Source organism: Halichoerus grypus, chromosome 11 (assembly GCF_964656455.1).
Source record: "Halichoerus grypus chromosome 11, mHalGry1.hap1.1, whole genome shotgun sequence".
Taxonomy (NCBI): domain Eukaryota; kingdom Metazoa; phylum Chordata; class Mammalia; order Carnivora; family Phocidae; genus Halichoerus; species Halichoerus grypus.
Window position 1 is genome coordinate 8283977 of NC_135722.1, and position 13717 is coordinate 8297693.

Below are 13717 nucleotides of genomic sequence, written 5' to 3' on the forward strand. Positions count from 1 at the left end.
GTGTTCTCTCTTTTGGTGTGGAGGGCCCTGGGCTTGGCTTCCTGTCTGTGCCCTGAGGATGGGAGGGAGCAGCCACCCAGTACTGGCCTCCCCCAGGCCCCAGACAGGAATCCATTCTCTCCTGCAAGGCTGGCGGGCTGAGCCACATCTTGCCCACGGGGGACTGGGTCCCTGCCCGGCTGGGAGAAGAAACAGGAGGAGGCAGCTCAGATTCCAAACATTCTCTTTATTACGTGTTTGATCCAGAGGAGAAACTAAGTGCGGGTGTGGGGGGGGGAGTGGGGTGGGTGGGGAGGGGCCACCTTGCCTGGGAGCCCCCCCAAGAGCCACCACCCCCTCTGGGAGCCAAGCCATGCCCTCCCGGCCCCTCAGAGCACCCGGGCTGTTCCACTGGGCAGGAGGGGTGGGGAGGGAGGAGGAGAGAAAGGGAGGGAGGGAGGAAGAGCCCTTGGTCGGAGCCCGAGCCCAGAGCCTGGAGCCCCGCAGTTGGGGCTTGGGGCAGGAGGGCTGAGGTTGGCTAGGCCCCTTCCTGGGACCCAAGGGATCGACTTGCCACGGAGCCTGGGCTGGGAGTGGGGGGTGATGAGTAGGGGTGGAGTCATCATAAATCAAAAAAAAAAAAATAAAATAATAAAATAAAAAATAAAACCCATCACAAAAAAATGTACAACTCGGGTGAGGGCAGGGGCAGCCTCTGTGCAGGACCCCCCTCCCCCAATTTCTCAGGAACAGAAACAGCAGAGAAATAAATTAAGGGATGCAGCGGCCGCCACCAGCCAAGCGCCCGTAACCAGCCACTCCCACACTGGCCGAGGAGGTTAGCAAGCTGGGAGTCACTAGGCCTATCTGTCCCCCCACCCCCGGGGAGGGCAGACGCTCCCGGCCCCCTGCTGCCCTATCCAGCCTCCCGCCAGGCGGCCCGTGGAGGCCCTGGGCAGTGTCTCCTGAGAGGAGGGGCGACAGTGTCAGGAAGAAAAGGCAAGGCCGGGAGATGAGTGCTGAGGGGAGTCACTGCTATGGAACTAGCTGGTGCCCAGATTAATGCCAATGAAGGGGGGCAGGGGAGAGGAATGGCGAGGGGCTGTGCTTTCAGACAAAGGCTCTCCCATAACGGAGAGTGCCCAGCATCCCTGTTCCGGAGACTAGCAGCCCAGGCGGCCCCCTGGGGGCCGAGGTGCCTATCTGCCCTGCAGTCCCCTCCCCTCTCCCAGCCCGGGGGTCAGCCCCGCCTTCTCCCCAGGAGGGGTGGGAGAAGATGGCACAGACTTTTGAGGAGGGGAACAAAAGTTCCCACAGCAGCTTGTGGAAGGAAATGCCCAGCTCTGGGGAAGGAGGGGCAGAGGATACAGTGTGGAGGGGGCCGGAGCCCCGAGCCTCGCCTGCCAGCCCGGGGCAGCCGCCAGCGCCCCCCCTCCCCCCCCACCCCCCACCCAGGGCTGCGCAGCGCCCCGCCCCCAGCCCCTGGCCCGGCCATCCAGGCCTCCAGCCCCGGGGCCTGAGGTCAGGGCAAGGCCACCTCTGGTGGTTTGCTTGGAGGGGAAGGAGGGAAGGAGAGGGGAGAAGCCCAAAGTGGGCCTGGCGGAGGGCCTGACAGGGAACTCCACCACTCTTGCCTGAGAGTGTTCCAGCCCTGAGCCACCCTCCCGGGAAACCCCACAGATCCAGTCTTGACTGTCCCAATGGGGCAGGGAGGAAAGGTGGCCGCTGGGATTTTTTTTTTTCTTTTTTCTTTTTGGTAATAAAAAATTTCTTGGTTTAGGCGAAATACTCTGTGCAACCGCAGTACCGAGGGGGAGCCCGGCCCCCCCACCCCTCCCTCCCCTTCCTTTGCCTCCTGTAGGGGAGAGGGGGGAAGGGGGACTTTCTGGGCAGGGGTAAATGTCGGGGGAGGGGGAAGAACCATCTCCCATCCCCCCCAAACTTGGAAGAAAAAACCGAGAAGGGCGGGAGGGGAGAAGTGCCAGCAGGGGGAGACACACCAATCCATCTCCGCAGTCTCGCCCAGGTGGCTTGGAGCCCGGCCCCAGCAGCTAAGTCCAGCTGGCCCGCCTCCGTCGCCCCCCCGCTCCTGGCAGCCTGTTAAAGCTTGAGCTCGTTGGCTATTTTGGAGGCAATGTTTTTGAAGGCCATGGAGGTGCCCGATATCCGCTTAAATCGGACACCGTTGAGGGACAGCCGCGGCAGCTTGCACACCTCCATCTCCCACTGCACGAAGTTCTCGTGGCCCGGCGTGCCGTGCATGCACAGCAGCATGTACTTCTCGTGCAGCTCGCTCTGGCAGCTGTTCGCGTCCAGCACCTTGCGGATCTCCCGCATCATCTCGTTGGGCTCCATGGAGCTGGTGGTCTTCATACTCCACGTGAAGCGCAGGGAGCGCGGCTTGGCCTCCCGAAACTCCTCCTTGTCCTTGTCGTTGCCTCCACCGCCCACCACGTGAGGTCTGCGGAGAAGGCAGAGTCGGGGGGGGGGGTGTCAGGGCGGGGCCCGGGGCACCCCACCCCCGGGAGAGCCACCCTGGCAGAGGGCCCCCCGGAGACCAGAGAGGAGAGCGGGAGGGTGCCCCGGAGGCGACAGTGCTGGAGGAGGGAGCAGAGGGAGGGTGAGAGGGGCGGGCAGTTTTGTGACCTCCGGCTCAGGGAGGGCAGAGAAGGGGAGGGGAAGCCAGGCCCTGGCAGGGGGCGGGAGGGTGACAGTTCCATGCTTTTCTTTGACGACGGGAGGGTCAGGGAGAAAAGGGGAGCACGTGCTCAACAGCCCTGAGCAGTTCACAGACTGGACGGAAAGCGGCGGCTGAGGTATAGAAAGGCGGGCTGGGCGGTGGGTAGGAATCTGGAGCCCCAACCGCCCAGCCTAGGGCTCCTGCTGCCAGAAGGCACTCGAGCTGAGAAGGGCCCACACCTACTGCAGCTGGGGCGTGGGGTTTCTCTGAGGAAAGGGAGGCCCCGAGTGGGTGGGGACAGGGCAGAACCACCGGCGGAGGAGCCAGGTGGCAGAAGGAAGAGAGCAGGAGGCTCGTGGCGAGCCCGGTGGCCTGGGCAGGGCCGGTGCTGGCTCCAGCCCTCTCACCTGAGCGTCTCCACTCGGTCTTTGCTTTCGGGTTCATTCAGGTTCCTCAAAAAACAGAGCGAGGGAGAGTTTAGTGCTGGGACCTCTCGCTCCGTCCACCGCCGCAGACCCAGGTGAGGGTGGGTCTGGTGAGGCGCCCCTGGCGGGTGAGCAGGACCCAAGCTCTAAGGCCCCATGCCCGGCACCTGGCAGGCCAACACGGCTCTGCGGCGCCTCACACTGGCCCCTTGCAGCGGGGAGCCCAGCACATGGGGCCGTCCCTCGCCCCGCTCCCCGAGATGTGTGCGGGGGAGAAGGAGCCTCTGCTTGGACGCGGGGCGGGGGGTGTGTGGATGTGCAGGCACGCGCATGGAGCACACAGCCACAGCATGAGGCAGCTCCCCCCCCAGCCCCCAGCCAGGGCCTCACGCTGTGAGTGGGTCTTCCACACCAGCATCCCGGGCCCCAGAGCCGCAGTCCTCTTGAAGGGAAGGGGCTGGGCTGGGCTGGGGGGGCGCGGTGTGTGTGTGTGCGGGGGGCAGACAGCAGCCTCTCTCAGGAGGCTCAAAGGGCCAAGAGCTGGAACCGTGAGCACCTGGGGATGGGTGCCTGGAGATGGGGAGGGGACCTGAGAAGGGACCTGAGGCCGTCCGTGGACAAGCCCGCCTCCCCCATTCCTTTAGAACTCCCCTGCCTGCCAGGCTGCTAGGCCATCTGCTCCTACAGAAGGGAGGACAGAGGGCAGGGCAGGGCCAGCACCTTGGGAGGGTGGGTGGGGAAGAGGTCTGGCCCCGCTGAGCGGCTTCTCCAGCTCCTGGCTGGAAGATGGGTGCCTGGAGCCGGGGAACTGGGGACTGCAGAGGAGGGCAGGGACGTGAGGAGGACAGAGAGCGGCAGCAGCACATGGAAAAGGAACACGAAGACACAACAGACACACGAAAGCACACAAGCGCACTGCGAGCCGGGAGCCCGGGCTGCGCCGGGGAAGGAGCCTGCTGCTCTCCCCAGCCCCACCTGGTCCCTGCCCTGTGGGTGGACGCGCCCTGTCGGGCAGGCCCCCACCAGGGCCTGTGAGTCAACAGCCAGCCATGCAGTGAAGAGCTGGGTGGGGAGCAGTGGGTGGAAAGGGGAAAGCCTAAGGACCCTGGCTCGGCCATTAGTCAGCTGGGTCACCGTGTCCGCCAGGTGTCCTAGCCCCAGCACAAGGCCTGGGCTGACCGCCCTGGGGAACCAGTGCTCCCAACCCGGTCCTTGGTCTTCAGCTTGGTATATGGCCCACCCAGGCTTCCAGAGAGGATGAGGATAGGGCCAGGGGGTGGATCTGGCCTAGGAAGGGAGATGCCTGTGTGTGTGTGGGGGGGGATCTTCCACTGTTCTGCCAGAGCAAAGAGGTAGATGGCCCCAGCCTTAGAACATCCCGGCCCCTTGCCCTCTGGAAGCCACAGTCCCTATCCAGAGAACACGGGCCCAGAGAAGAGGCGTGGCTTAATTCGTCCAGATCCCGCTGGAGGCAGGAGGTGTGCTGGGTGGGGGTACAGTGGGCCTAGTTCTGCAGGAGCTGCCAGAAGGGGGTGCTGTGCCCACTTGTGAGGCAAAGGCTCCTTGGGCCTGGAAGCGTCAGGCTGAAGCCTTGGGACCCCATCGTCCCTGTGGTACCTCCAAAGTCCTGCTATCCACAGAACAGGGGCAAGAGGTCACACGGCCCTGAAGTTCAGGGGACCAGAGAAGGGAAAGACCCAGAGACCCAGAATGAGATCCCATCCCAGATGCACTTGCAACCCTCATGGAGCTTCTTCACAGCGCATGCACAGACAGGGGAAAGGGCCAGGGAAGGAACCCAGTGCTTGCAACCAAAACCCAAACCTGGGGTGCGGGTGAGGAGACAATCTTAAAGGGAGAATTCCCTGAGAAGATCCCCCGTGCCTGGGGACAAGCCGTCTGCCCTGAGTGGCCGCCCAGTCAAAGGCAGTCTTCATCCCTTTAAGATGGCAGAGGGGCCACACAGACGTGGTCAGCAGACGGAGGCACAGCAAGAGCCAGAACAGGGGAGTTAATGGCGGAGGCAGGACACAGGACACAGACACAGACACAGACACAGACACAGACACAGACACACACACACACACACACACACACACACACACACACACAGCGGGCTGAACGCCTACCTTCTGGCAAACCTGAAAGACAGATTTCTAAAAAAACAAACAAAAAAAGACAAAATAAAAAAAGAAATAAAAAAAACCCAACAAGACAGTATGTGGATAAGCAGGTGGGGAGTGGGCTTTACAGGTTCACGGGTCACCCCATGTGTGGAAGAGCCGCTCAGCGAGACTAGAGTCCCAGACATCCCGACCTGCCCCCGCCCCGCCCCACAGCCCCGCACTCCGGGCCTGGAAAGGGGCATGGCTCTCGGCCCCCCCAGCTGAGTGAAGCGCAGCAGGAAGGGCGGCAAGCCTGCTGCTGCTTCCCGAGCTACGCCGAGGCGGGAGAGGAAACGGTGGGATGGAGACACGGAGCATCCCACCAGGCACGAGGGCTTAGGTGCACCGTCAGAATCAAAGCTGTCTCTCTGGAGTGGCCGGGGGCCAGGTGTGAGAAACCTCATGAAGAGAATCCCCACCCTGCTTGCCACCTCGGAAAGCATCAACCCACTGGGCTGCGAGGGAGGAGGCCAGCTCGGCCCCCACCAGCTACTTCATTTATGGCCTTCATCAAAGCAAGCCCCGGGTAGGAGGACGCGGCTGAGGCCGAGGGAGCGACTGCAGCCGGACCTAACCAACTGGCTGGGGGGAAAGGAGGTCAGAGGGGGCGAGACAGAGGACCAGGAAAAACTCTCCTTGCCGGCCCAGCCTGGCTCAGGCCTCATGACTTTGCAGCTGCGTCACCAAATATAAGTTTCCATGGGAACCCAGGAGAGAAGAGGGGGGCTTTTATTTTAGCATCTGAGTTCACACTCTCCTAGAGAGGAGGCGGCATTGGCCATCTGCTCTCGGGGCCAGAGAACGAGGGCTGTGTACAGGAGCTGGGGAGAGCCTGGGAGGGACGGACGGGTCTGGGGTCGTGAGGTGCTGACAAAGACCCAATTCCTTAGGCTTCCCAAGGCCTCTTCTAACCCCAAGACCCAAGCCTAGTGCCGGCAGTGCTCATCCCCCGCCACCCAGGCAGGTAGGAAGGCCGGGCCTCATTCTCTCTGCCACCCTAAGCCCCCTACTCACCTGCGTACAAACTTGGAAGTGAATTTGCTGAAGATGCTCCCCGAGGCTCCCCGCCGGCCCTGGCTGTTGCCAGAGGGAGAGGCTGGGGTCACACCGTAGGGCAAATTCTGCTGGTCCCGCACCTGCCGGAGCTGTCCAGCGTGGAAGGTGCTTCGACTGGACACGCCCCGGGGGAAATTAGTTCGGTCTGGGGCTCCACCACTGCTGCTGATGTTGTGGGCGGAGGGGGAGGCGACAGGGACACGCTGGGGGGCTGTGCTGTGGGAAGAGAGGTGGGGCGGAGGAAACGCATCAGGGCATAAGCACGCCGTCAGCACCGAGCACCTGCAGCACCCCGGGGTGGGAAGAGGGAAGGGGATGCTAGGGCAGAGGCAGCCATCACAGAGGACACAGAAGGAAGGGGTGTGACCACTGAGGACACGGGAAAGGAGAACATCTAGGTGGAGGTGGAAGGAGATGGTCTGGGGGAGGGACGGAGGCGAGGGAGGATACGTGTGTGGACAGCAGTACAGGCCGGAGAGAAGTGGCTCCTTGGAGCTAGGCACACTGGAACCTCAAGGGGACAATGTTGACCAACCCTCAAGGATTGAGTCCCTTTGGTGCTGACTGTCCCTGGGGTCCTAAGGAAGTCCAGGAAGGCTCAGAACAAAAAGGCTTCCTTCTGGAGCCTCGGGATGGCTTCTGAGAGGGAGAACTGGAGGAAAAGAGGGGCATTAAGCTATTTTTTTGTTCTCTCTACTTTCTGACTGTAGGGGACAGAGCCATTTCTTGTGGCTAAGATGCCAAGAACAGAGCAGGACCCCCGGGTCGGAGGGGGGAACGTGGGGGGCAGGGGGTGGGGCAGGCTGAGGGCACCCGGTGCACCAGCTGCCCCAGCACACTTGCCTGGGCCGCGGCACCTCACAGTTACTGTCCGTGGGGGGCAGCCCAGTGGCCTTGTTGGGGTGCACGGAGGCCGACATGGATTTCTGGTGCTGGCGGGGCCGGGCCGCAGAGACCGCGGCGGAAGCAGAAGCCGTGGAGGCCCGGGACCCTGGCATGGTTAGGCTAGGAGACAAAAGCAGCGAAGAGGCCTGGGTTAGGGGTGGGTGGGGGCAGGAGGCTCAGGTTAGGAAGCAAGGGCAGGGCAGAAGGGCCAGAGCCGGGCGGGGGGGGGGGGGGGCGGGGGAAGCCTTGGCAGGATGCAGGTCAGGTCGGGGGAGCAGTGATGGGACTCCAGTCAGAGCCGAGGAAGGCGGGGCTGGGAAGTGGAGGGCGGGTGAGGAAAGTGAGGCAGGCCAAAACCTGGGGGAGGAAACCAAAAGTGCAGGAAAGCCGACAGGAGGTAACTGCCTCCGGGTAGCGCTGGTCTCCTAGGAATTCTAAGAACAAGGATGTTTTGTCGACAGAAAGAGCAGGGTGTTGCTAAGGGGAATTTTCATTAAGCTCAGAAGAGGAGGAGCCAGGAAGGCAACACACCAAGAGATGCTGGCGGTCAAGGCTAAGGGGGGATCTGTTCTCCCAGGCACAGCTGGGGTCACCCTCAACATGTACACCCCGCTGGTGGGCAGCTCTGGGTTCTGCTCTGAGCTGGGGTCCCCCAAATAAAGCCTTAGGCGCTGATGCCGAGAGGAGCATGGTTGCCATGCCCTGGCTGCGGTCAAGAAGCAAGAAGGCAGGGGCGCCGGGCTGGCTCAGTCAGAAGAGGTGTGACTCTTGATCTTGGGGTCGTGAGTTTGAGCCCCACATTGGGTGTGGACATTGTTTAAATAAATAAATAACTAAAAAAAAAAAAAAGAAGAAGAAGAAGAAGCCAGAAGGCAGCCGAGATGACCCTGGAGTCTCCCTCGGTCCGCCCACTGCAAGGAGCAGTCCCAGGAGCACAGGGGAGAGGAGACTGGGGGTGGGGGGGTGAGCAGGGGGAGGTGCTGGTGTGTGGACAAGCTGGACCGGACAGAGCCAGGACGGAACTCCAGGGAGCAGGGAGGGGAGGTGGGGCTGCCGACAGACGTCACTGCTGTGAGAGATGGTTCTGGGGCAGCGTGGTGGGCAGGGCCTGGGTCGGCTCACCTGTCTTTGCCGTTTTGGATGGAGGGCTGGCCAAGGCTGGCCCTCTCCAAAAGTGGGGAATTCCTGCTTCGATTTGTGCTGGTGGAGAGGACGCTGTTCTGTGGGGAATAAAGGGCAGAGCTGTATCACAGAAAACCAAAGAGTTCTTCTGTTCATAGAACTGGCTTTCCCTCTGCCTTCCAGCAGGAGCAGACAGGGGTAGAGAAAAGAAAGGATTCTGCTTTTCCTCTTGGGGGGAGGCTTTCTACAGTAAGCCGAAGTGGCCCGGGAGGTAAGAGACAGTGGGCGGTGGGTGGCCAGAGGGAGCTGCCTGGAGGGGGCTGGCCCCACTGCAGGAGGGGAGCTGGGTGGTGGGGAAGCAGGAGTGGGGCTGGCTGGTGGGGGACCCGGAGGGATGCTCACCGTGGAGGGGGTGGGGGTGGTCTTCTTCCTCTCCAGGCCGGGCAGGGGGCTGGCAGGCACTTTGGCTGTGCTGCTGGCCTTCCGCCCTGACTCCCGGTCTTCCTCAGGCCGCTTATTCTCTGCGTTGTTACTCTGCGTCTTCTTAGAGTAGGAATTAGACGTGGGAATGGCAGGACCAGCTGCTGGGCCAGAGGGACGGTGGGAATGGGTAAGGGTGAGGGGCCCACCGAGTGCCCGACACACACACACACACACACACACACACACACACACACACACACTCACTCACTCACTCTGCTCTCCTACAGTCTTGCCAGCAACTTGGCAAACCCCATGTCACAGAGGGTGAAGGAAGTTAAGTGGCTTGGCCTAAGGCTAGTAAGTGGCTGAACTGGGACTGAAACTCGGCAGTGTCATCCCAAGCCCCCAGAACCTGTGTCCTTTCAGGAGAGGAGTGAGTCCCCACCTGCAACCCCCACCCCCCAAGCACTCACCCTGGTCACTGAAGCGCCGCTGCTTGGGGTTGGCCGAGACACTGCGCTGTACCTTGTGGGAGGGGGAAGGGGCACTGCTATTGGTCAGATCAGCTGAAGGCCGGGGCTTCAAGGTGATGGTGTCGCCCTCCAACTGCAAGCAGAGAAAAACCGGGGCAGAAGTCATTGGAGATGTGTACTGATGGACCCACATAATTACACACAGTCCCGCCTGACAGGAAGCCACCCCAGACTCACGTGAGACATACTCCTGCAGGATCCAGGTGTACCTCAACACTCCTTGAGACACATATGCCCCAGCAAAGATCCTGACAGAGCCAAAGACACCCCCCGCCCCGGCCCCCAGCACACCAAAGACTCCCTGTCCCCAGAGAGGGATATACATGCCCCGAAGAACACACATTCAGACTCAGAGACCACACCCTCCTGCCCCCAACTAGATACTTCCTGAGCAGGCTAAGGTGAGAACCGAGAGAGGGAGCCCAACACTACCAGGGGGAGAGCAGGGAGGCCAGGAGTGCATGTAGGGACATGCAGATGGTGAGCAAGACCCCACTCCCACACAAACCCACGGACTCACACATAGACATGGTTACCCAGACGGGGAGAAGAACAAACACGAGAACTCCAGATGAATAGACAGGAGGATGGACATAACACGCACACAGATACCCACAGCCAGACATAAGCACTAGGCAGAAACAACACAAAGACTCAAGACTCCTACTAGGAAGGCACAGAGACCCACACACCCAAACACCCAGAGATGGACACTTCCAGACGCAGAGGGACACAAACACATGGAAACAGACACAAAGATTTCTAGATCAACAAAGAACTGATCCTGGGGCGCCTGGGTGGCTTAGTCAGTTAGGTGTCTGCCTTCAGCTCAGGTCATGATCCCAGGGTCCTGGGATTGAGCCCCATGTCTGGCTCCCCGCTCAGCGGGGAGTCTGCTTCTCCCTCTCCCTCTGCCCCTCTCTCCCCACACTCGTGCTCTCTCTCTCAAATAAAATCTTTAAAAACAAAACAAAACCAAAAAAAGACAAAGAACTGATCCAGCCTTATCAGCACAGAAGGGACCAGATCTACTCACCCACATGGAAACCCAGGCCCAGGCCTAGACCCCACTAGCTTTCCTATCCATTCCATGAAGGAGACCAGTGAAAGCAAAGGCCAGAGAGCCTTACCCACCAGTGCTGAGGCTTAAAATTTGTCAGCAGAGAGCACACCTACTCAGAGAGGAGCTTCTGCCCTCAACGGGTACCAGAACGGGGGTGCTAGGGACAGCAAAGCTGGCTGGCAGGGGAAAGAGCAGGGGGCACACACCTCAGAGCTCTTGTAGCCCAGGAGCAGATAGGTGGCCATCACCTCGTTGTACCTCTGGCCCACCAGTGAGTCCTGGATCTCTTCCCGTGTGTAACCCATGGACACCATCAATTCTGCACAGGGGGGACATACAGTTAAGGCTGGTCCTGAGTCCTAGGGAGTTCAAGCTCATAACTCAGCAGAGCCTCACCTGTCCGCCGGGGGTCCTTGTAGTCAGGGAGTGGCTCCACATAAGGCTTTAATTCATCATCTTCGTGACCCACATTCATCCATCGATCTTTCATGATTTGCTGGGGAGCAAAAGGAAGGATATGGGCAGGGAGGAAGGAGACTCAGCTTGGAGGTGTCCCTGGGAACCCTGGACTTTCCAGCCAGCTGGGCTCCAGGCTGCTCACCTCTAAAGTGCCTCTCTTGCTGGGGTTGAGAATGAGAAATTTCTTAAGCAGGTTTTCACAGTCCGTGGACATGTAGAACGGAATGCGGTATTTTCCCCTCAGTACCCGTTCCCGTAGCTCCTGAGGTAGGAGGCAAATTTATTTTATTATTATTTTTTTTTAAGTAAGCTCTACGCCCAACGTGGGGCCTGAACTCACGATCCTGAGACCAATGGTCGCCTGCTCTACCAACTGAGCCAGCCAGGTGCCCCAGTAGGAGGGAAATTTAAATCACCCCAAGGCCCAGGGAAGAAACCTAATACAAAACCTTCAGCTCCTGAGAGTTAAAGACTGACCAGGCAGACATACATGAAACGTGGCAGGAGGCAGAGAGCCCGAGACAAGACACCCCACCAGAGAGGCACTGAGGTCAATACCCTATGCCCATTAGCTTGACCAGCCTGAGGCCTGCCATCCCAAGCACCTTGGAGGGGTGAACGGATATACAATCTAACCTATCCCTTGAGGAAAGAATGGAGGTCATTACACTGGGCACAGGAGACCCCGTGTCCGCTGCCACCCTGAGCAAGCCCGTCTCCGAATCTCTAGCTTGGGGAAAATGTAGAGGTGGCAAGTGTGAGAGAGGTCAGGGGTAAGACCAGAAGCCAGGAGTGGAAAGGAGAGGCAATACAAATGATCTAAGCCTCGGGCGCCTGGCTGCCTCGGTCGGCGGTGTGCGATTCTTGATCTTGGGGTTGTGAGTTTGAGCCCCATGTTCGATGTAGAGATTACTTTGAAATAAAATTTGAAAAAAACAAACAACTAAGTCTTTGATTCACTCCACCTTGAGGTTCTGTCCGTCAAAAGGCAGGGATCCGCTGACCAGTGTGTACAGGATAACTCCCAGGCTCCAGACGTCCACCTCGGGCCCATCGTACTTTTTGCCCTGGAAGAGCTCTGGGGCAGCGTAGGGGGGACTGCCACAGAAGGTATCCAGCTTGTTCCCAAAGGTGAATTCGTTGCTGAAGCCAAAGTCTGCAATCTTAATGTTCATATCAGCATCCAAGAGCAGGTTTTCTGCCTGGGAGGTAAGATGGAAAATGTCAGGACCAAGCGGACCAGAGTAAGCCACTGAACAGGAAGGAGCTGCGGGGGATGGGAGCACAGACAGGAAGCCATCCTCAGTCTCAGGATTTTCTCCACCAATGCCAGGGCAGGCCTTCAGTCAGTGTGAAGAGGCTGGGCTGGAGGAGGGCAGCGCAGGTCCCCTCACACAGGCAGCCGCAGGCGGGGGGCGGGGAGGGGGGTTCTGGGGGCTCTGCCATGTCAGGCTCGGGTTAATCGCAGTCATGTCTGCCAGGACTCGGGGGCCAGGAACCTCCGAGGTAGTCCACTCTCTAACATCTCAGGGAAAGAGCTGAGCGAGTGCGCACCCGCGAAGAGCTGTGGGTCAGTCAACAGTCTGCCCTCGGTCAGCGGCCAGGCTGCCTGAAGGTGCAGAACCTGCAGTGCTCCCGCCACGCCTGGCAGCCCTGGAAGACGATGTGCCCAGCGACGAGACCCTCTGTTCGCTGGCTGGAATGAGATCTAAGTCCAGTCGTGAGGCCTGTGTCAGAAGCAGCCCTAGGGGCTTCCTCATCATCTCCAAAAAATTAAAAGCTGGAGTTTCCTTGAACACTCAGGGCCTGATGGTTATGTCATTGGTGACAGAGGGTGAACGACCCAGCCCCAACTCAGACACAGGGCACAAGAGCGTGCCTTACCTTTAAGTCTCTATGAACAATAAACTTCTGGTGGCAGTACTGCACAGCAGACACTATCTGAAAGGAAGGAAGAAGGGTTAGCCCAGTGGCATCTGAGGGTGGGCCATGGGGCTCGCGGACCTGTGATCCCGTGACCTAGTTCTAAGCTGCCACAGCGACAGGCAAAGCCCAAAGGACCCTCCACAGGCCACTTAGAGAGAGGCAGCTCCTTCTTATATGCCAAATCCCAAGAGGCAGAGGTCGGGCCCATACTCTGCAAAGGGAGCCACACCCACCTGGCGGAATTTGGCTCGAGCCTCTTTTTCTTTCATCCTGCCATGAGCCACCAGGTAGTCAAACACCTCTCCTGCAAGACACAGGGGTGGGGTCTAGGTCGGAGCTTACTGGGGCTGGGGGACAAGGGGGCACACAGGAAGAGGCAGTCCCACACCTACCTCCACTGGCGTACTCCATGACAAGGTACAGAGTTTTCTCAGTCTCGATCACTTCAAATAACTTAACTACAAAAGAAAAGGCCAAGTCACCAGTCAGAGAAGTAGTAGGGGCCACACTCTGAGGCCCAACCTGAGCAGAGGCATCCTGGGGACAAAAGCCCCCTCCCCTCCTCCACGAGGGCAAGTTCCTCTCATGACAGCCACACTACTCAGGACAGCCCAGTGTGCCAGAGGCAGAGGTGGATTTTGAGCTGGGCTTCCCCAGAGGCATCCTCAAGGACTCCAGACTCTAGCAAACAGCATGCCTCGGGGAGGAATACAGGCTGGGAAGTGGAGCCGTGCTGTGGGGGAAGAAGGAAGGAACGACATCTGGTTCTCACCTATGTTGGGATGATTCAAAACCTTCATTATTCTTACTTCGCGGAATAGCTAGAAAAGAAAATACCAAGGGTCATGCTTGCTTAACTTGCTCCCCTCAGGTCCCCTCCAAACAGAGCCACTGCTAGGATTCTTCTCCCCAGAGAGAAAACAGGCAAAGAAATCGGGCAGCTGTCCAGGTCACCCAGACCTGTCACTGATGGCTTAGAAGTGGGTGAGGGGGAATGAGAG

The 13717-nt window shown here is 59.6% G+C and overlaps 1 protein-coding gene across 10 annotated transcripts in view; it reads right to left on the reverse strand.

The window, feature by feature from the left end:
* Positions 1-206: 206 nt before the first annotated feature.
* Positions 207-13717, reverse strand: part of MARK2 (microtubule affinity regulating kinase 2) — a 56401-nt gene continuing 42890 nt past the window's right edge. For 3 of the 10 annotated variants that reach the window (XM_078057862.1, XM_036100397.2, XM_078057863.1), the window contains exons 4-19: positions 13489-13537; positions 13109-13174; positions 12950-13020; positions 12675-12731; positions 11756-11992; positions 10933-11052; positions 10728-10827; positions 10538-10650; positions 9209-9341; positions 8715-8893; positions 8313-8410; positions 7149-7310; positions 6264-6521; positions 5214-5240; positions 3067-3111; positions 207-2440 (exon numbers count right to left, since the gene is read on the reverse strand). In XM_078057862.1, the coding sequence (XP_077913988.1) occupies positions 2080-2440; positions 3067-3111; positions 5214-5240; positions 6264-6521; positions 7149-7310; positions 8313-8410; positions 8715-8893; positions 9209-9341; positions 10538-10650; positions 10728-10827; positions 10933-11052; positions 11756-11992; positions 12675-12731; positions 12950-13020; positions 13109-13174; positions 13489-13537 (2076 nt within the window). In that variant the 3' untranslated portion in view covers positions 207-2079. The remainder of the gene's footprint in view (positions 2441-3066; positions 3112-5213; positions 5241-6263; positions 6522-7148; positions 7311-8312; positions 8411-8714; positions 8894-9208; positions 9342-10537; positions 10651-10727; positions 10828-10932; positions 11053-11755; positions 11993-12674; positions 12732-12949; positions 13021-13108; positions 13175-13488; positions 13538-13717) is intronic. The other 7 variants (XM_036100404.2, XM_036100399.2, XM_078057864.1 and 4 more) reach the window with 7 other exon arrangements.